General features: G+C 41.3%; 1 protein-coding gene across 1 annotated transcript in view; it reads right to left on the minus strand.

Annotated features, from left to right (window-relative positions):
• Nucleotides 1-23,283, minus strand: part of LOC115383463 (netrin receptor UNC5D-like) — a gene marked incomplete at its 5' end in the record, with an annotated part of 179,839 nt that overhangs the window by 35,021 nt on the left and 121,535 nt on the right. Inside the window, 6 exons of the mRNA XM_030085654.1 lie at nt 1,846-1,878; nt 2,213-2,377; nt 4,593-4,760; nt 6,576-6,756; nt 21,854-21,957; nt 22,199-22,342. Coding sequence (XP_029941514.1) covers nt 1,846-1,878; nt 2,213-2,377; nt 4,593-4,760; nt 6,576-6,756; nt 21,854-21,957; nt 22,199-22,342 — 795 coding nt within the window. The remainder of the gene's footprint in view (nt 1-1,845; nt 1,879-2,212; nt 2,378-4,592; nt 4,761-6,575; nt 6,757-21,853; nt 21,958-22,198; nt 22,343-23,283) is intronic.

The following is a 23,283-nucleotide window of genomic DNA, read 5'->3' on the forward strand; positions in this document are numbered from 1 at the left end:
GAACGCTGCTGCTGACGGTGTGGCTGTATCGTTCCTACTCTGAGAACACGTCAAACCACCGCTTCATCCAACCTCAGGAAACACGCGCACAGGTCAGTTTATCACACAGGAAAGACCGTCATACACAGAAATGCCAATTGCTGAAGTGCAATGACCATGAAAACCATCATAAAAAAAGAGATCTTAAAAAAAATGAGAATATCAACAGCTGTAATCAAGGCTGCCAACTCACACCTAGAGCAACAGATTGAAGCATTTCACTTTATCTTCTCCCACTGAACACTCCACACGACTTTTTTTCACATTCAGTTCTTAGCTTATTGGTGATTTTTCAGTGTTAATGAAGATTATTCAACTGTATGTTCCAATTATTATTCTAACATCGCTGGAAAAAAAACCTGAGATTCAAAATAATATGGCTTATCCAAAAAAAAAGAAGAAGAAAGAAATTAGTTCTACTTTGTATTTAAGGTTTATTCACGAGGATTTCTCAGCAGCAATTGTATGAAGCAAGGCATGCTGGGAAACATCAATCTGCTTCTCCAATCAACTGCTCTGTTATCTCTCTTTTTCAAAATCAGCTTCTGCTTATAATTCAAAATTAAGGTTTTATTCTTGACTGGTAGACCAACTTTCTTTAAACACATGAACACACAATGTCAAATATGAAATATTCATTTATTGGAATAAAATAAGATGAGTCATCTCATGGCTATAAATGTCCTCTTCAGTAGAATTTCAGCTGTTTTCCATAACGGGCTGTGCTGTTGTATTTTGGCTTCACACCTTTCTTTGTGTAGTTTGCACGTTCTCCATGTGAGCACTTCTGCTTTCACCAAGCATCCACAAGCGTGCATTTTGGACTAATTGTAATTTCTAAACTGGCCATACGTGTCTCTCTTTGTTTGCATTGTGGTTTGTTGTGAGCTCTCCAGGATGTATGCTGCCTTTCTGCTTTTGTCGAGCGTGATCGGCTGCGGGTGTGACCAGGAGTCAGACAATAAAATACAGAAGAATGGCCTCTTTCAGAAACGGTCCGCCAGGTTGTGAAAGCGGCTCGTTCACAATACATGCAAAATACCTTCAATTTCATGACATAAGACTGTTTTATTAAACATACAGTTGCTTTCACAGCGTGTAACCCTCGTGCTTTTTTTTTAACGGTAATAATCAGTTTGACATATAACTAGCTATTTTTCACACTGTTAGACAATGTTTCAGAATCATCAAAAATCTAATCTTGCTCAATAAAGCTTACTTTTAACATGACTGAACCTTCACAAATGGTGAAACAAGAAGTTAAAGTCAAAAACGTTCAAAAGTGAAAATGGAAAAAGTTTGTTGCTTTTTGGGTGTTTACACGACAAAAATGTGTACACATTATCATTTTCAAAGCGTTGATGTGTAAACGTAAAACTTTTCTGAAACGAAAACACAGTAAGAGACCACTTCAGATGGTGTCATTTAAACGCCACCTAAATGCAACCTGAAGCAGCATTTAAAGCACGGGAAGTTTCCAGAAATATTAGGAACCATCGCAGAAACTGTGTTCAGACCGCTGGAACCAGATCTAAATTAAATTCTGGGATCATTTTACTAACTCTAAAAAAATTCCCTTGTTTGGAAACAGTACTTCGGAAAGGTTCAGAAACTTCGGGGTGCTAAACATATATACCCCCACCCCCCCCACCCCCCCCACCACCCCCCCGCACTTAATTATCACCACTGTGCATTGATCAATGGGGGACTCAAGCATTTCTTTCATTTTATTTTTATCCTCCGCTTCCATGCGAGATGATACCTATTGAGTGCTATATAACGTGACAGAGCTCAGGAGAAACTCACCCTGCGGCTTCACGTCATGCAGCAGCTTCCGATCTGCAGGAAAACACAAGTATCAGCAGCTGAAAGTGACGTTTGTGAACAATACAAGTTTCCCTTGATTCAATTACTACTTGAGTATGCATTCATGCCTGCGCGCGCACAGTCTGATGTACGTGGAGTGAAGTGGATGAATAATAAAGATGAATGGGGCTCTTGGTAATGAGCATGATTATAATGATGATCATGATCGAGCCCACACTGCCAAAAATCATGAACAGTAAATCCATAATGACACAGTCCCTGAACACAACGGAACTGACACTAATGAGAGTAAACTATCTTCTTCTCGTTGTTTAACTGTTGGAGGGGAGAAGGAGGCGCTCCTCACTCTGTGTGCAGAGGCCGCCGGTGCAGTTGTCCGCGGCCACCGCCACGCCGTCGCACAGCCGGCCGCCGTGCTTGGGCTCCGGCGCCGTGCACTCGCGGCTACGCTGCCGCTCGCAGTCCGGACTGCACGGCGACCACTCGCCCCACTCTCCCCAGCCGCCGTCCACTGGAAAATCACACACAACAGCTTCGATTTGAGCCGTGCAGGAGTGGTGCACGGTGTCACTATGGAGCAGCGGGGGGGTGAAAATATGGAGGAAAAAAAAATCTTATAAGCAGTGTCAAAAATCCATTGATTCCAAAGTCACTTCGAATTTCAGGAGAAATAGCCTTCAAGGTAAAGCTTCCTTCACTACAGGGCCAGAAATGTTGTGACAGAGATTATATTTAACCACAGTGATTTCTGAAGGACCACATTGATTAAGTTATCTATTCTTTTTTATAACTTAAATAATGGTAAATAATTAACAAAAACACAGTGACTGTGGTTCATCCACAAGTTTAGTCGTTCAATACTTCTTTAACCCTTTTAAAGACAGTTACGATGACTGAAAATATAAACTTTCAAACCTGGATGCTGTCAACATTCAATTAAATTCATATTTTTAAATAAAATTTGGGAAAATCAAATTTTTGCTACCACCACACTGACTGGATTTATTCTGATTTCCTGGCTTTAAAATGATCAAAACTGTAAATTGTGTAAGATCTATCTGCTTTCTGGTTGATTTTTCTGTTTTCCAGATGGATTCTTCTTTAAAAAGACGATGATGAAGTTTGAGAAAAATTTACCTACTTGTCCATCACTGTTATTTAATGAATTTGGAGGGATTTCAAACAATAAATTGTGAACTATTTATTAATTCATTAAAAGTCATCCAGCTTCAGCTGCCCTTGGCATACCGATTGGGTGGAGACGCTATTGAGCCCCATAGAAAAAGTTAAAACAGAGTCTCAGCTCCTGCCAGACTCCTCCTTCAGTCCTCTTTCTTCCTTCAAGAGCTGCACAAGTTACCTTCTTCCTGCTCATCTAAACAAAATCCCGCCCGTTTATGTTGGAGAAAGAATAAAGAAGCCCTGAATGGGAGACGGTTGGCTTGCAGCAGATAATGTTTGGAGGAGTTCACTGTATTCCCTGATGAGTGTTTTCCTTTATGCTGTGCAGTGGTTGAAATCATAAATTTTCGGCTTGAGAGGAGCAGATTACACCGCAGTTTCCATAACGAGAACAGCAACTCTTCCCTTCCTCTCACAACCGATTCTTTCCCCATTTAAAACTCCCTCTCAGGTCCTCTTTTTTATCCCCGTTTCTTTATTTCCTGGACACTTTCCTGACATTTTTTTATGGTCCGCCGCATTGGACTCCAGACGCGACTCGCACTACGTCTGTGCGCCGCATCCGCAGACAAATACGATCGGCTGAAAGGAGCCTAAAAGCTCCTAACCGCCTGAAAGCTCATGCCAGGCTTTTAAGACCGGCCCCACGCCTTCAAAGTCAACACTTTCCTCAGTTTAATTCCAGTTAATAAAATCAACTTTGAAACTCAGCCGAATGATAAATCACAAATACAATTTTCTTGCCTTTACTTTCAGCCGCATTTACATTATTATTGCGCAGTAAGGCTTTTCTGAGCATAAGCGAACCTCCTCACGCTGATGCATTCAAGGACATGCTGACATTCAAAATTCCTGCAGTGGGCTGCCAAACAGCAGCCTTTTTTTATTATTATTATTATTTTTTTTTTTTTTGGAACAAGAATACTTCACTATTTTTTTTTGGAAATAAACACATTTGCCTTCCTGCTGAGAGCTAAATAAAAACATCAATATCTCCCTATCTGTCTGTTAATTGTGAAGTCGGGCCAGCCAGACTGTGGTTACAGCATCCAGCTGAAAGAAACGGCACACACCGCCCCGCGTCCGACGGTGAGAACTGAAATAAATAAACAAGTCGTCATATCTCAGTTCAGTACAAAGACTGAAGTGCAGAGGCAGCAGTTTGTGGTTACATGGTGGTTTGTGTGCTGCAACTATTTTCCAGCCAGCTACAGCTAAAAGACCCACATTTTCCCGTGAGCCTTTTCAGTCCAATTAACAGTGTCTAAGGTTCAAAAGTGATGGCTCACTTTGAATATTTTACTGTGCTTTTAAAACAACAGCTCCAATTATGAAAAAAAGAGAAAAACATCTAATGAAGCACATAATAAAAATCAGCCATGTGGGAACAAATTCATGAAAGTTTACATATTGTTTATAGTTACATGGCTGTTTAGTGATGTGCTACTGTATTTGTATATCAATCTATAGTGCAGAAGTGCAACCGGCAGTGTGTGATGTTTTAAAAAAAACGCTGATATGGAAGCACACGGTGCTGCTGTCACCTGGACACACGGTGTTGCAGGTGCTCTTCTGCACCGACATGCCCTCGCAGAAGGCTCCTCCGTTCAGGGGAGCCGGGTTGGTGCAGGTGCGCGAGCGCTTCTGGATGCCGCGGCCGCAGCGCACGTTGCAGGGCGACCAGTCCGTCCAGGACGACCAGCCTCCGTTTACTGAAGAGAGAAGAAGAAGCGAAGGGTTTTCACACACTGGAATCACTATTATTCAGCAGCGAGAGAGAGAAAAAACAAAAATAAGATCAGTGTCTTCCCTTCCGTCTGCTTACACATCCGCTGATTTGTTTCCTGAAATAACGCAGCGTGATTGACTAATCGGCTGGTGTGCTGTCACGGGAGAGGATGAAATACTACAACTCCATTACTGTACATCTGTCTCGGGCTATCGGGAATAGTCGGCCTGTCAGCGACTTCATTAGCATTATGGAAATGAATGATTGATGGGCTTCAGCAGAAGGCTGTCAGGGAGAATCTGATATAGCCCTACAGTGGCTGAATAAAGAAAAAAAAACAGAGAAAGTTTAGAAAAAAAAGGAGAAAGTAACAGGATGAGGGGTCAGTTAGATGAGAACTGAAACACTCCAATTAAGAAGGCTTTTTCTTTAAGGTGAAAGGAGGCGGTGCGGGTGTGACATTGTGATCTGGCTCTCTAAAAGGCTATAAAAACACAGAGAGCAGCTGCTCTCTCCTGGCCTGCAGCAACACAGAGTGCTTTTCCACAAGGCGCTCAGCGCTGGAAGATGAAAGCCCGGGAGTTGTGACAGCTCACGTCACGGCCCCTCCATCATTAATAATTGAGTTCTTGTAAATATTGTGTCTGTGTCTTCTTGTTTTAACACAAGGGATCATTAGCCCATTACCTGCTCATTAAAGTGGAGTGTGAGAAACGGCCACACACTGTGGCTGGCAGTGCTTTTTATATTAATGATTTCAGGGACTTTGCTCGAGGTGCCAATTTGACACCATACCACTGTAGTGAAAATTGATATTTTTGATGCGAGGCAAGAAAGCTCCCTGACATCGCTTTGATCAGGGATACCGCTAAGATTTTTTTGGGCAGGATCCAAACTTTGATATAGTTTCTTTTTGAAAAATCTGATATTTGATGTCGGGGATCACTGCAGTGTGATGGCGAGAATTCACAATGCACAGCACGGAGATGACAGTTTAATTTCAGACGCGGAGACTCCATGTTCTCCCTGTGAATCACAGGGCTTATTCTCACTAACATGGGAAATTTAAAAACACTTGTAATTTAAAGTTTTAGTCAGATCTGACTAGTATTTTAATCTGATTATTTCTTTAGTATGTTTGTGATTCGTCACTTCTGTAGTTCAGATTCGCACCAACATCCTCATTAAGAGAAAAGCAACAGATAAACTTCCTGAAACAGAAGGAAACTCTCTGAAACAGACAGAATCAGTCCAATTAAAACACACTCACACTTTAAACTTTATGTACAGTCTTTAAACTCCACCTGGATTTTTTTCAGACCTGGTCTAGAGACTCCTAAAATCAGACTTTTTTTTTTTTTTCCAAACAAGACCCAGAGTCCAAAAACCTCGACACTGAACACCAAGAACTGTCAAAACACACTGGACCTAGACATTCTGTACTGTGTGGTCATTAAACTCCACCGAGACTCTTTAAACTGACCTCGTATTCTTCGAAAATATCCTGAATACTCTTCTAAAAAAAAAAGGTTCAGTTAAAAACAGCAAGGAGAAAATTTGCTCCAACAAATAGATGGGAAAGGGTCAGTTTTTGAAAAATTCAAATTTAAACATATCGGGTGGAATTTCTTTGCATTTTAGTGTTTATGGTACACTAAGTTAAGTTTTAAACTTGCAAACTGCAATGAAAAAAACTACCAAAATTGTGTTTTTCTAGGTGTATCTAACCTTTTGTCCACATTCAGTCGTGTTTTTCTCCTGCTTCAGAAAATCGATGGCCGGATCTCCGATATCTTACCGTACACGATGACGGTGGCGGTGGCGCTGCGTCTCCTGGCCACGATGTTGCTGGCGGCGCAGGTGTAGTTTCCAGAGTCGGACAGCCGAGCCTCTGCGATGATGAGGTTGTGGTCGCCTCTCGTGGCGACCGAGCTCTCCTCGGCGGCGCTCAGAGGCTCCTCGTTCTTCAGCCATTCCACCTGAATACGGGCAGAGCGCGCTGATAAATGAGGTCGCTCGTGAACGTGGGCGTTAATGCACTCCAAAATAGGACAGACGGTAAATTAATGACAAACCGGTAACTGGAAAAAAAGTGGATTTGAATGAACAAAATCAGTACTGATCGATCGGTGGTTTTAACAAGGAAATGGATGAAGAATGCTGAAAGTCCAGTCTCTTAAGGCAGTGGACAGGTTTATCTGCTCGAGACTGTATAAAATCTGTCCTGTAAAGGTTTTATTTGGCACGAGCATATCTAATCTTGACAGCGTCAGTCGAGGGAAAGCCCCAGACTCCCCCCGCCGTGACCTCCGACGCCCCGCTAAAAGGCTGCTGGACCGTAAGTTGTCAAACACTGTGTTTGAGAGACATTTTGATCCCAGATTGTAATTTGCGCCTCTGTTTGTTATTCAGGCTGTCCTCGCTCATAAAATCGGCGCGGACATAATAATTGAAAGAGCAGTCAGGCCACATTCTGATTGCAAGATTAGGGGGGTTGTGGGGGGAAAAAGTATAACATGGCTGACAGACGCTCAGAGGGAGCGATGCAGGAGGTGGGTCACATCCTCCACCGTTACCAATTCAGCGGCCGTGTAGTGAGTCAAAGTAATAAGGAATTACAAAATAAAGGACACTCTGTTGATGCTCCTCTTCTCGCATGGCTGGCCCCGTAAATTGCTATTAATGTGCCACTAGCTTGAGCTTTTCATTGAGAGAGACGAGCCGGGGCAGCGGGAGTCGGGGGGTTTGATTTATGGTGGTGTATTTGAGGATTAAAAACTCCGCCCCACTGGGAACTGCGTGTGTGTGTGTGTGTGTGTGTGTGTGTGTGTGTGTGTGTGTCCATTTGACAAGGGAACGAAACAAGAACCAGCAAACGCAGAGATTGCTTTGCTCTTTCACGGCGCCCTGGATGAAAAAAATTGAGCAGAAAAATCAATAAATCAGGAGTCACGTTGTCACAAGCTTTTTTTGTTCCTTTGATGACCCCAGAAGTCTTTCATCGTTTGGCTTTAATTTAACCTCTTTTTTTTAATTATTTTTTTTTCCATTTCTTTTAAATTTCAGCTACTGGCACCACGGCTTTCAGGAAGTGAGAAAAAGCCACAGTGGCAAGAAGCAGTCGTCTTTTTTTTTTTATAATCTGTTTTTCCACTGATAATTTTGCCTTTTCTTATTTCTCACCTTCAATATCTAATCAAGCAAAGTGTTTTCACGTTCTGAGAACTGAGTGTGAAATTATAGTTTAATCACATCAGAAAGTCATTCTTTTATTGTCGATCATACTTTTGAATGACATCGGTACTTTTATTGATGAAACAATCACTGAAATGAGCTGGGTTGATTTTTACAGAAGCCACATCATTAAGGTTTTCTGAAGTATTTGGCAACGATGGCATGTAGAATATTTGTAAGACAAGATATGACTTTATTCATTGCTCATGGGAAAATTCGGTTACCAAAGCAGCTCCATACTGCACAAAACATGAAAATCAAACTGCGACTCCTGTTTTAAGAATAAGTCGTTTGAAAATGGAGCGAAATGTTAAACTAAATACATAGCGTATCATACGAAGTCAATTTAGTTGATCATTTTTTTTCTGCCATTTGGATTGAGCACTTTTTTTCAGTTTTTTTATACGATAATTTTGGAAGTTAAATTAGTGTCAAGTGACAGAGTACATGTGTGTGTTGGAGTGTCGGTCTGACCACATCCATCTGTCACCAGGAGAAACAGACATTATCGTACTTTCAGCTTTTACTCAAGCAATTGAGTTAAGTTTTTACATTCTGGCAGCTCTTATTTTGAAGGGAATTCCCTTTTAAGCATCTGCAGAGCGACAGACATCCACAGCCTCGACAAGCTGTGATGACAATGAATCAGCAGTCCCTGTCATGTGAGATCAGGCTATTCATTATTACTATTAATTATATCTGGATAGATTCTGCATCAGCCAAGTGTTGCATTACTACTCTTATATAAACATTTTAAACACATTGCTCACTGCCTCCACCTGGATGTTTTTGCTATGATGTGAGAATAAGTCACTATGATTGCATCAATAACTATCAGATGCAGTGAAAAACGTTCAGGGTGTGTAATTAAACAAGCTCAATTTATTCATATATTCCAAGAGATCAGCTATTTACTATGATAAGATATAAAAATTACTTGGAAATACACTTCCAATTATTTCAGAGAGAAACTAAACTGAAAAAGTGTTTTCCTGCCATTTTATACCTCCATCAGGAGGAATATAAAGTGGAGAAATCACTGAATTGAAACTTAACCTGTGGCCCTTTGTTCTGGTATTCAGATGGGACCCACGCTTGTGGAGGTGCCGAAATAGAACTTGACAAGCACCAAGATTTAACCATTATGAAGTGTAAATTAAATATATTTCAACATTTAGTAGGCAATATGTCACCTCAGGAAATACAGAGTAACGCTGAACCCCTTGCCTGAAGCTAAACATCGATGGGCGACACTGTGCGACATGAAGCAGTTTTTCAATGACAAATCTAATTTCTGTCACAAACCGGTGAAATAATGACGCGGATGAGTGTGCAAGAGCTGTCGATTCTGCCAGTGTAATGTAATATTAAACAAAAACAGAGAAATGTGCGTATGTACATACATTTTCCATGAGATGTAGGAATTGTCACCTCAAAGAAGCTCCAAACACCTGAAATTGAACACTGAATGCTTCACAATAGTATATTCTTTTACAAGAAGAAACGAGATTGTAGGTAATCCCCTCCTGTGGCTTTGTCCTGTTCTCTCTTAAAATGCTTCAGAGGCTGTGAGGAAGATATCACACTTGGGAGTGTTGAATCTTATTTTTCTAAGAATAAATAAGTTCCAAAGGCTGAAAAGTTGAATTGGAAGAACTGATTATTCTCTCTGCAATGTTAGTGGAGCTCATAGTATGTTCCAGGCTGTCCTGAAAACTCAGAATTCCTGAAAGTTCTCAAAGTCCCGCCCACTAAGGGATGAAATTCAAGTTCTTGAAATACTTTACCGAAGGGTTGTCAGAGTTATTCGCATTAATAGTGAATAATTAATGTAGGAATGACTAAAGATTTATTCTTTTCAGTTGGTCTACATGGCATTTTATTTTGAAAGGAAATTCAGCAAGGTCAAAAAAGAAATTCTTTCTCGGTGAAACTTCAAAAATTGCTTCAAATTCAACTTTATAAGTGACTGTTTGGACTGAGGAATGCTTTACGTTATGGGCTGAAATGGAATTTGAAAAATGCAATTCAAAGCGTGATTAACTATGGAAATAATGTGATTAATCGTGATAAAAAAAAAAATTATCTTTTGAAAGCCCTACGTTGCAGACATCACATCTGTTTAATCTGCAGAGTCATTATTAAGTAAGGCACAGTATAATATATTGATTGAATGAAATTAAAAATCAAAAAGCTTCTAAGACATTTATGTGCACCATTTGCAGATTCAACTAATTAGGAATGACAATAAAAGTGAAATGAAAATAGAAATGAAAAAGAATCTTTAGCAACATTTCATTTAAGCCATATTTTACCATAAACTCAAATCAATAAAATTATTAGAAAGTGCAGTTCAGTCTTACAGCGTAGTGGTGCATTATAAATGTGTTCATATATTCAGGTTGAGGATTTCTCACAGCTTGTAATTTCTCTAAAGTGGCTCTTCAGGTTCTCTTGACCAGTTTTGCCCAATGTGGCAATTCAGAGCAATCTCTGTTGTATTTTTTCCAAGAAGTAACACTTGGCCGACAGGGTTAATGCTCGTACAAAACGGGGAACAAAATCCTCAAGGAGCTGCAATTTGGAGTCAAAGCTCTCATTACCTAGCTGGAAAAGTAACCAACCACCAGCTTCCTGCAGCCTTCTTACTCCTTCAAAAACCTTAGTGTTAAAAGAAAGGTCTCTTAGTTGATTAATGTATAGTATTAAAAAACAAAGAATTGCTTACATTTGACCTGGCATGTCATTACAATCAATCCATATAAATGGGAGTAAATATAAGTGCACTTCTCTCTCGTAAGTACTTCTTTCACACAGGCCTCCAAGGAGTGACGAAGTCTCAAACTGTTAATATTACTTCACTCATCTGGCAAAAGTAAGTGTGCCATTTGAATAATATTAAGTCAACAGACTTGAGAGGGGCTGGCACACATTGTGGAGCCACTCTGCCACTGTTTGAACATTCAAGGATTTGTTTTTTTGGCTTCGTCTTGCAGCACACTCTTCTTAAAACAGCCAAGGTTGAACACAGGGTTTTATCGGAGCACTTATTTGTATCAAGCTAAAGTCACAGGGTTAACAAAATGAGGATTATCATCAACGCCCGTGCTGCTTTTCAAAGCAAATTTGTTGTTTGAGGATTTTCTCTCCACAATAAAATACAACTTTTGTAGAATCAGAGCGTAGAAACACAAGGAAATATAGGAAAAAACAATCCTATGCAGATGAAGGTGATGTTTATACATACTACATATGTATTTTTCTGAGTTATTTTGAGATTCAAGCATATTCTGTCATCAAAAAAAGGTTTTAGAAAATCTTCCAATTCAGTTTCATGAATAACAACGAAGGAACTTGCATTACTTTTTCAAACAAGACTTTTTAAACTGTATTTTTTTTCTGGCTTCTCTCTAAACATTGACTTTCTAATGTCTTCTGTATTCCAGCTACAGCCTTTCCAGGTAGTGAGTCTATTCTTCTCATACACAGTTGCAATCACAGTCCGCGGGGCCGTGAATGTTGTGAGATGACCGACACTCAGAAATGTCCTTGAACATCTCTCTGAAAAAATTCTCCAAATGACACATGACCAACACTTTATATCGTCCTTGAATGCCTCTCAGATGATACAAGAGCTGCTGCTGCTCAGTGAGCTGATCGTCCCAAATGAAACCCTCACAGAAAGAAAGACTTTGTTCTTATAGTTTGTGAAAAGAAAAAAAATAAATAAAAATCTTTCAATGGAGGGAAAAGCCTGACGGCTGCTACGGTCATGTAAAGTCACACCAGTAAAGGAGGTAGACGCTAAGCTGTCGTACCGTCAGCTAATGTAGCATATTACATATTGCTCATTGAATTTTAGCGGTATTATCGATACGGAACGGCGCAGCTCTGAAAGTAGGTCAGCGCACATCGACTGCTGTCAAGTTCAAACATAACCTACATTTTCCTCTCAAACTTACACGCAGTTTGAACCAAGAATCAGAGGTTTCTTCCTCAACATGACTTTGATTATGGTTGCTGTGATGCCAACAAATTAAGATAACCCCCACAAAACCCTTTTCAATATTCCTGTTTCAACAGCTCTTCCGATAAAGAAAGGAAAAGGTACCTGCATTTGCATTTTAAAGGGTGAAACAAGCAGGAAACTGCAAAGAAAGGGAAGGCCGGCGTGGAGCGGCTGAGGTGGGGCGCTGTGCCACCTCGTGACGCCCCGGGCGCACTTCTAACCTGCCCCGCGGGGAAGGAGGATAATTAGTTCAGGCGGTACGACCAAAAAGATGGGGAACCGTGCCTGGATGTGGCAAAGTCAAAGGAAGCTCTGGTGGAGGCCTGTAATGGTCCTGATGTGCAAATCGCTCTTGTGACCTTGGCTGTGGGGGCGAAAGAATAATCAAACCATTCTTCTCTGGTGTTTTCACAGTGTAACCTCGCAAATCGCTCCACAGCATCTAAAAACATAATAGTTTGCATTTTTACAAGTGACATAAATCAGATACGACGCTTGATGTTAAGCTAAAATTTACATTTTGACACTCAGTTCGCACCCGCTGGATTATTGTTGTACAGTAGAAGCCTGAACTGTGAGTTTCTCCTTTGCTGATCAGAGATAAATTCACTCACAAGCTGATTAACATCTTTATTTGGGGTTTACTGAAACAGCTGCATCTGTGCTGATACTTAAACGCAATACAACAGGTACAATCCAACGTTACTCCAATGTTTATGACTTCTTCTTTACTATTAAGTTTAGGGAAAAGGAATGATAAAATAGAAGCTGTCTGCCCAAACCCTAATGCATAAATTATGTGGCTCAGTTTCACCTTAACTGGTCAACAAACTTAATTTGTACTGAGTCTTTTTCAGAGCCATAGCGAAGTACTTCACACTGTTAACCAGATTCACACATGATGGAGGTGTTTGACCGCTAATCTGCACAGCAGTGTTTTTGATATATGGACAGAGAGAGACAAGATCAAACCAGCAACGCAGCAATTAAAAGCCACAGCTGCTTCTTATTCTTTCTCTAATGAGTTACATTTCAGATAAATGTCAGCGACATAAAACCAAAGCGGAATTAACCTCTGCTCTGTCATTTTTCAACAAGGCATTTGGAAGAAGCCGTAAAGCTGATTTTTTACACATTGAATTAATTCCATCACAAATTTGTTCATGAAGCCACAGCACAGGAGCACATACACCGGTTATGTACGTTTTATGTCTGCGCACTGCACTTAATAAGACAACTTTAAAATCTATTCTCGTGAGTTTGTATCGATAACCAGCGAGTTGCGTTTGGATGTTGACGCACAATCGCTGCTGCATCAATTTGCCCTTCAGCAAGGATCATTCACTCACTGTTTTTTCTCCAATAGCAATGAATTGTTGAGGACGTCTTGTCCCTCAGAAAGTGACTCCCTCTCTTGTTTGTTTGCGCTCATCAGGGAAAAAAAAAAAAAAAAACACTGAGTGTTTGTGTGCGTTGACAGACAAGGACGAGCAGCTTCCACAGCTGCAGTCCCAGAAGAAAACCTGCTTTAATTATGACACACCGCTTTTGAATCGCAATTAATGAAGTCTGGCAAAATAACGTCAGTTCAAGGGAAAAGCACACCTACCGTTGAATTTGGAAAGTGTGAATTTGTTTGATGTGTGTAAACACTGTTACAAAGGGCGCTTGAGCTCAGGGAGGAAGAAGGTTCAGCAAAAGTAGACGCCAGAAGTGTAAAGATGTGGTTAATTAAACTATTAAATAACTGCTGTGGTCCTCTTCAGTGTAACTAAATAATCGTCCCTGGAGTTTCTCTGTAATCACAGGAGCTGAATTTATGTGAATTCATCTGTTTGTGCTGCATTTGGGTTTTCTGCCTCACATTTCTTTCGCTTTGATGAATCTGTCTCAGTCGCCGCCCTCCTCTAACTTGTTTCCAGTGTTCACTGCAGGACGCTTCTAATCCTGGAGCGCGATATGCATTCAGCGAGCGGTCCTCGAGTCTCCCCTTGGAGGGAAACGCGATAGAGAGATGCACATGCTGATGAGAAGGCAGGGACAGGACAGACTCAAATGAGGCTGATAAGCCAGCGCCTGGGGAGGACAGGAAACGGATTTGCTTAATTGGTAAATTTGTTCCACTTAGATAGCAGCAACCAGTGTTGAACCACGCCACACCTCGCCCGACGGGGCCGGGCCTCATGGGGCAGATTCCCGGGGTGGCGGCACGTTGACCACCGAGGAGCAGTTACGCCGGTGAGACGCGCTGACCTCTGTCTCGCTCATTTCCAGTAAGAGGAAGAGGAGGCAAATTAAGTCTTGAAACATTAGAGGTAGCATCAAACAGTCAGCGGGGGGTCTTTAAACTAATGATGGGTTTATGAGTAACTGGGAAGTTGTAAAATACGGAGTTCTGACTAAGAATAATACATCACAGCACTGTCAAATTAGGCTAGCTACCCTGGGAAGCAGACGCAGGAGTCTATACGGCCTTATTCTGTTCAGGAGACCAGAGGATTCGCAGAAGAGACGGTACATCCTGGACGTGCTGCCGCTCCATCCCATCATGAACAAAGATTTTTACTCTTGAATACCCAGAGAAAATGCAACAAGGACCTTCTCGGTGTGCTAGCCTTAGCTTAGCTAGTGCAGCATATGTCGTTCCATCTCTGAAAAAGTTACCTGTAATTACATTAAGATTATTACTGATTTTTTTGTGTTGGCTTACAGGGTTTCTAATTTCCACAACACGAAATTCCGCCAGTGGCAACTTCCCATGTTCTCAGCTATATCATCTTAGCTAGCTACATTAGCTTCACTTTCTCCAACCTGTTCCAGGATGTTGACATGACAGAGCTGACAGGCCGCACGCTTCATTCGCAGAACGGTACCGTCCATAAATCAAGTCCGCGAGTCGGCGGGGTTTTCTCCGTGGCACGTGCCTAAACACCGGATTCCTCTAGAAGCAGATGTGCCGACCTACATTTACAGTCATTTAAATGAGAAGTGACGGCGACACGGAGACGATTACAAAGCGGTGGGTTTTGTTCCATCTGATTCAATTAGGGTTGAGTTTCATTAACAGGCGTCCTGCCCCCGTCACGTCCCTGCATGCCTGTGTCCTGTCCGCCCCCCCTCAGTCATGTATGGCCTTTTCTCAATGCAACAGTGACTTTCATGAAATCACATTAAACAAATGAGCCCTCCAAATCTGACAGCAGTATTTTCCGGAGGCGGGAGGACGGCTAAACCCTTGCCGTGTCCTTGGTTTATCTCCACACCGTCTCTGGAAATGTTATGTTTATCACTGAATAATTACATTTTAAGCACTTCAAATGACTTTGGACACGAGTCTTGATGATTAATTGCACTTGGTATGGAATAGCAGGGTGGTTATTATGGAGCTAATGATTGTAAACTTTTTTTTTTTTCCCCCCACCCTGAAGTTACCGAGGAGCATTTTTTCAATGCGCTTGTAAACTTTTAGTCTCGCAAAGCCAATTTACACCTCGGTCATTAAGAGCTGGCATAGCTGAGTGGGTATTTTACTGGCCGTCACTTTAAGTAGGCTGTATAAAAGAGGCTTGCACAGTTTGCTCCCGGAGTCAGACTTTGACGTGAACACTTCCTACGTGCTGGATAAACTAATCACCTTCCTGATTGTGATAAACACGTTCTCCAGTTCAACACTTGGTGCTTATATTTCAGACAGAAAATTGGCCACGCAGCTCCACAATCATGAGAAATAAACACAGAGTTCGGGAAGTTTGAAAGTTTTCTTTTGTTTTTAAATACGCTTCCTAGAGTTTCCTGTGACAATTATTTCCCAGCAACTGATGCTTTATGGTTAAATAAAAGAATGTATGAATAATAAATTAATGTTAAATGCTGCTATTACATTACAAATTTCTTATTTGTTAAAAGTGCTGCAAATGGTGTTTCTGGTTTTGTCCAGTGAGATTATAGAAATTGGTAAATACTTGTATAAGCTTCAAGGAGACAGAAACATGAACAAAATGAATACAGAGTACAGATGTGAGGGTTTCTGTATCTCAGGAAGCATATCCTACGTTGAACACGAATCAGTCTTGAATAGGCTGTCAGGGACAAACGGAGCATATCAACAGCTTTGTGTTTACAGTCCGGCTCTGGCAAACAACAAGTCTTGAAAACAGATGGAGGAAAATACGACTTTTACTGCTACACATAAGCAATGCGTTTTCACTTGACATGTTGTCATGTAAACAGAGCCTCAGTTTGTGAAGTAAATAGTTAATATTGTAGTATTTTCAATATCTTGTGCAATACTTACTAAAATGCAAAAACTTGAAGTTTAAACGTTATGGAGCTGCAGAAAGCATAATTTCCAGGGTTGATAAACTATATGGAAGTCAAGTAATATACATAGTATACTAGCATAAATCAACATAACTATAAGGGACGATTTCACCACAATAAATACAGTATTAATGAAAGAAACTAGAAGAAAACAACTCTCAGAAGCTACACAAAGTCATTTTAACATTGTCCTTTTTGTAATGATGCTTCTTTGCACTAAATATTATATCATTAGAAAGTTATGTCCCTTTCAAATGATGCCATCTTCATAATGAACATGCATTTGTAGGAAGAGCTACTGAGATGAATATTTGATTCACTGCAAACTTTAACTGTCACAACTAAAAAAGACATTTCTGTAGTACTTTCTGTTCTTTGCTTGAAATTATTTCTGAGGAATATAAACTTAATTTTAAGCTCAGCCGCAAGAAAAATAAAAATATGTATGTTTTTCGGCCCCATTCTGCTTTAATAAAAGCCGGTAATCTTACTGAACATTAGAGTGTATAGGAATGTGTATTGTAAAAACCGGGGTCTATAAAAAGAGAAGCCAGTTTAAACTCTTGTCACCAATAAACCGGAGCGGGCTTTAAGCTGTTTTACTATGATCCATTCTCCGTGGTCTGACTTGGAATGTGCGCAGATTATTGCCTCTATCACTGCTGGGACAGATAATATGGCATTCTCTGATTTTCATTAACATCCAACACAGCAGCCCAATAAACTCCCGGGTGGCTTAGTTACAGCAAGATGCGGATAAAGTTCTTCCCTCTCTCACTGTTGGTGTGTCGCCTCTGAGAACGCGAACAGAGCAGCGACATAAGGGGATTTCAGGCTGTAAACTGGGCTGTTTATGTGTTAAAACAGCAAACAGAGTTGGACCTCGTTTTATTTGCATCATGTCAACTGAGCGCTGTGAACTGAGCTGAAAAAGGAAAAATTAAGTGTTCGTATCACTTCAACGGTATTAATTGTCATCAGTATGCGAACTGCAAGAGTAAGAAAGGTTTATAATAAAAAAAAAAAAAAAAAGGCATCAGAACCAAAATAAATATGCGTCAGAATACAAATAGAGTTTAGCAGATCACACAGCGTCGTGACCTCAATTCCTTGAAACTGGAAATGTAGTCGAGCTTCAGCTTCTCCCCGAGCCAAATTTCACAGTCTTGGTTACAAAAAGAGGCTTTAACCTCTCAGCAATGCCTAAAGTCATAAAAAGAGCAAAGTCACATCTCAAACCCTGGATTTGAGGGGTTCTTTTCTTTTTCTTTCTTTTTTTTGGGAGGTGCCAGTCCGACTTGAGGGAGCTAGATTTGTCACTGCATTATTTACTAATACCATTCTCTTTGTTAGCCGGAGTCGCATTAATGAATGCATGAGGAGTTGCCTATTTGATGACCACAATGCATCGGGGAGACTCGTGGTACACCGATGCTCCATTTGTGTGAGCTGAATCATTCATCAAACGCACACAGATGCACACACAAAGGCACAGTTTTAGGTGCATTATGTGTGCCACCGAGTTCTTTGTCACCATTAAGGGGTTTAAAAGCCCAATCCACGTCTTTCGGGTGACCCTTTTATTTATCCGGCATTGCAGAAAATAACAATGAAGCAACCCGAAGAAAAATATTCAGCTTGAAGTCAACGGGATGAGACGCATTGAAAACGCCTTATAATTTAATATTGTGCAGAGTCCGCAGACACCAGCAGGGTACGTATTCACTGATTCTGAAGTTTGGGCCGCAGTCTTTTTGGTTCACTATGTTTGAACACTTCCTGCGCCTGTGCACAATTTCAGTAGGCGATGTGATGAAGCAGCTGTAAAGTCACAATGCTGCAAGAAAGGACCTGGTTTGAACTTGTGGGCCATCAATGCCATTCGGTGAGGAGTTTGCATGTTCTTCCTGTGTGAGAATGTCATACATGTGTTCTGGCTTTCTGCAGCAATCTAAAAACAACTGCTGATTTACTTGATGATTCCAGAAACACGTTAAATTAAGGTACTTTATCAGATATATTCACACAGTTATTTGCAATGACCTTTAGTTTGATACTGAGGCTTTTGCAATAAATAAATATCAATTAATTTTAAGTTAACTCAATGAATATTATCTATAGGGATCATAAACAAATTGTTTGGAGCTACAGAGTTCAGTGGGTCCATGTCATCTCTTGTGTACATGTTTCTTAGATCGGAGCTGCAGTCGTCTCTTGGGGCCTTTTGGGTTCAGTCTATTATTTATGAGGGAGAATTCCTGCATATCCAAGATTGAATGGATGGCACGGTACCGTAGTGGTTAGCACTGTCTCTTCACAGCAAGTAGTTTCCTGGATTAAACCTGTTGGAATGGACAATCACTTGAACAGATAAAAGCAACAGTATATGGTGAGAGAGGCACAATCATTTTGTGTTTGCAGTGCACATTTAATTAATTTATTCTGAGGTGTTGTAATTTGATGAGCCTTGATGTGCGGTATTGAAGGCTCACATGCAGTTTTCAACTAATAAAACAACTACTTTAGAAACACATAACAATGAACTGGCAGACCTCGCCACAGGGAACCGTATCTTCCCACTTTATACAACGTCCATCAGTAGCTATGACTATGTTTCCTTTCTGCTTTTTTCTGCGTCCTCTTTGTTCCATAACGCCATGTTTTAAAAGCCTCATATAGACATTATTCATCCAACCCACACTGTTTTATCCGCTGTCCTTCTGATTTGTGTTACTTGTCTTAAAAATTGGAAAATCTTAAAAAAAAAATCTTGACTTGAAGGTGCAGTTTTGCTTAAAATGATATTTCAACCAAGGCAGCCCATTTTGTGTGACATTAAGTAAATGTATCCTCCATATTTGCACCTTTATTAATAAAAAGGGAAGCAGACTGAGCTGGCCAGCTCATGATAAAGCACATGTTAATGCCGTTCTCAGAACTCCATTTGTTGTGAATACTGTAAGTGAGCGTGAAAACAGTCATCAGAGGATTAGGCACAGCGGAAAAAAAAAAAAAGTAAACACTTGAATAATCACTCCGTTAAACGAGTATTACCTTCGCAGCTCTGAATTGCAGCGGCTCACGCAGCGCAATGCTAATTGGTCTTTGCATTATAGGCGACTTCAGCTTAAAAACCGTGAAACCACAACAACAATGCCAGCTGTAGTGCGGCATAATGCTAATTAAATAAATAAATGATTCATTCTGAATTAGTCATTTTCTACTTATCTACACATTGTCATGGAAATCACCAGACCTGTAAGTCCTGCAGTGAATCCCAACTTAGGATTCCTTTATTTACGAAAGGTGTGGATCCTAATTTGTAGTGATTTTAAGGCAGCTGTTCATTATGTTTCATTGTGTACGACGTTTAATTTCCAAAACACAGTTTGAGATCATCTTTTCCAGCCTCCTTGACCTCGTTTATGTTCTTTTAATAAAATCACTTTGCCTAATAACATTGTAGTTGTCACAGCGTGGCAGAACGAAACAAATGGAAATGAATTGTAAGTTCACACACGGCACTCTACTGCGACTCCACTCAAAGCTAAACTCTACCGGTTTATGCTGTTTGCAGACTTCTTCGAATAAAATCATCAAAATACGCAAAATACTTTGCTTTGAAGTCTACCATTTTGAAAGATTAGATCAGTGAGGGCAGATCTTCAAACTCTTCACCTACCTATATCATATCCAGAAAGATCAATGTTTAAAGTACAAAACAAGTGTCAAACAAGGTTTTTGCTGAGTAGCATCATATTAAAATATGTTCATTGCATCTTATGTTATGTATCTGTTGTAACGTTCATTCTTCAACGCCATATTCTATGCTTTCTATGTATAGATTAACAAGAGCTTGATGTAGTGAAAACATTGTGTTTCTCCAAATTGTCTTATTTTAAATACAGAGTAAGATCCAGGTAAGAATATAGTCTACTGTTTTATCAACCTGTGAGTCAAAACGACCAACTACAGAAAGGCATCTTCAAATCCCAGTGCATAAAAATATGTAAATATTCCACTTAGGAGGTCAGTCATATGATGGATGTGCCCAGAGCTCAATTTACATTGATAGCAGGGGAGTTATTCACTCGAAATAGGAAAATAAAGAAAATCTTACAAAAACCTACACTTATGACTCAGTGATCCATACAAAAAAAAAAAAAAAAGAAAACAACATCGTTCCCCAGTGGTTAGGACTCCATTCCTCACAGTGCGAATACCTCGGGTTTGAATCCGGGCTTTTCTGGGTGGAATTTGTATGTTCTCCCTGTGTGAGCGTGGGTTTTCTGGAGGTACTCTGGAACAACATGTCTTTCAAAGTGCCCAGAGCTGTGAGTGTGTGTGTATGGTGTGTGTCCAATTCTCTGACTGCCCAGTGATGGGATCCTGTCCAGCTTGTAGCCTGCTTTGCTCCACAGTCAGCCGGGACTGTCTCCAGCACCCTGAGACCCCCAGCTGGATGAAGCAGCGCGAAGATGCATGCTAAGATTTATGAACCGTCCTGACATGAGAAGCAAAGTCAACTTTTGAGGAAGGAACAAGCGGCAAACGTGACGTATATATTCGTACTGATGAGAAATGGGTCACGATCACAATCACCCGCAGTGGAGAACGTAATTACAAAGTTTGACTCGCAGTGTGTGTACATGATATGCATGGATGTTCCTACTGTGTTTACATCACTGATGTAAACAAAAGCTTTCCCCATTATCACCACACAGCATTAATAACTTATTAGTGAGCGTACGTAAAGGACTGTCAGTCAATTTGGCCATCACAGCAGGGGGTTCCAGTCCTGTGCTTTGAAATTTCCCGGTCTGACTGTCATTTTGTTTACGAACAGATCACAGACTGTGCCTTTAAGTAAATGCAAAGCTTCAGATGCTTGGGCACACAGGCTTTTGATATTGACATATCTGTCTACAGAGCCTCCACATGAAGGCACACAACATCAGAGCGCAGCACAACACACCACTCAACGGGACTGTCCATGAGAGCCTCATTTTATATTCATAGTAAAAATTAAAATGGCAATGACAGACGCTCTCTCACACATGCACACACACACACACACACACACACACAAACAGGCACTCAGCCTCAGAAGAGAAAGCAAAAGAATGATAGCAAGAGTGAAATTAATACATGACATCCGAATAAGTCACAGCCATACATCCTTTAACCTGAGGACACACTGTGGCACACGGAAGACATAGCGATGCATATAGATGGATATTACTCCCAGCGTATGAATGATGGCTCCAGCTCAAACACAGTAACTCTGACAAACTCAACAAATAGCGGCTTCAGCTCATCAACCGCAGCCCTGATTTATACAAAGGCAAGAGAGAAACGTGCAGATGTGCCTTTGATTTGCTGCAGCTGGAGAGTAAGAAAACACTGCATCGGGAAAACGGCGCGGCGCTGTGCGCGAACCAGACAGATGACGGCTGCTCTTCCAGGCAAAACAGGAGAAAATGTTCCATGTTTGAAGTGCAAGGAGCCCTCACCTCAGCCACAGGCACTCCCTCTGGGGGCCGACAGTGCAACACGATCATGCCGTTCAGAGGCACCTCGGTGCCCTGGGGATCCTGCTCAAAGTTCTTCCTCAGGTCTGCGGAGCAGAATAAACAGTCTGGATTAAAGAACACACACACACAGCAGCATGAAGGGGCAATCAAACAGGCACATTATGAGTCACATTGTTTCATGTGTGACCTTTTCTCCCCGCACGAACACACGTGGACACGGAAGAGCGGCGCTCCCGCAAAAACCCGCCCGCTCTTTGAAGGAGGGTAACCTTTTCAAAGGCGGTCAGGTCGGGCTGCTATCAGACGTGACACCGAGTTGCTTACAGGCGATCCGGACGGTTGCCTTGCGGCTCTTGGAGGTACCCAGGTGACTCCAGGCGACGCACAGACACCAGTAATCCTCGGGGCCGTGAAAGTCCTCCACCTGCTGACGGGACACGTTGATCATCACCTCGCGGATCTTCAGTCCTGCACACACACACACACACACAAAAAACAGAGGATTGCTCAGATTAGCTCTCATTATACGGCAGGAGCGATCAATCAAAGAGATGCAGATTTGCCGGGACAAGATGATGAGTGAATTTTGAATCTGATACGATTATCAGCTGTAAACAGATCTGCCGCTCGCCCGGAGGAGACGGCTGAAAGAATGTGTGTCAGGCCAAATAAATTTCACGGATTTTGTTTGGACAGCAATTTAAACTGGTTACTTTCTTCAGAGATAAATCCACAGGGCTGACCGCATTCCTGGCGCGTATTAATATGTCTGTCATGATTTGTCTGTTGATAATTATTTTTCAAAGTCTCAGTTGGGCAAACATATTGCGACCAATGAAAAGTTCTTGCGCTGGTGAAAACTTGTTGGCGAGTCTTCATATCTCCTCGGTGTGTGCGCAGCATAATCAGTCCCACACAAGTGACACTAAATGTCGAAGCATAAACTGAGAGGAGGAACACATTACCTCCAAGCGAGCGTGCACTGTTTTTACTCTGAAGACTATAAAAATTGCCTCTGATTTCAGGGAGAAGAGAGATGGTGCCAGTCATGTGCAATCAAATCCCGCGTCTTCCACGATCAAATCATCTGGCTCTGCCGCAGAACTTTGACTTAATGCCGCGCAGGCCATTCGTTGCTATCCGTGTGTTTTGCCTGTGATGCAGCCCATAATGAGCCAGGCCCGAGATGAGCGTTTTCCAAGACAACTGATGGGAATTTAGAAGCCCAGCATTTCAATTACGCCAGACTATGTGAAAAGATGACAGGCTCGGACCATTAATGTATAATAGGAGAGCTTTATTGGGTATCTGGGAAATTGCAGCTTTCAACCGGCGCGGATGATTTCTGTCTCACCGTGCAGAAACCTGCGTTTAAACCGGCCGACTTCAACAGATTTATTAGCATGTGG

This window comes from Salarias fasciatus (assembly GCF_902148845.1).
Source record: "Salarias fasciatus chromosome 7 unlocalized genomic scaffold, fSalaFa1.1 super_scaffold_4, whole genome shotgun sequence".
Classification (NCBI taxonomy): Eukaryota; Metazoa; Chordata; class Actinopteri; order Blenniiformes; family Blenniidae; genus Salarias; species Salarias fasciatus.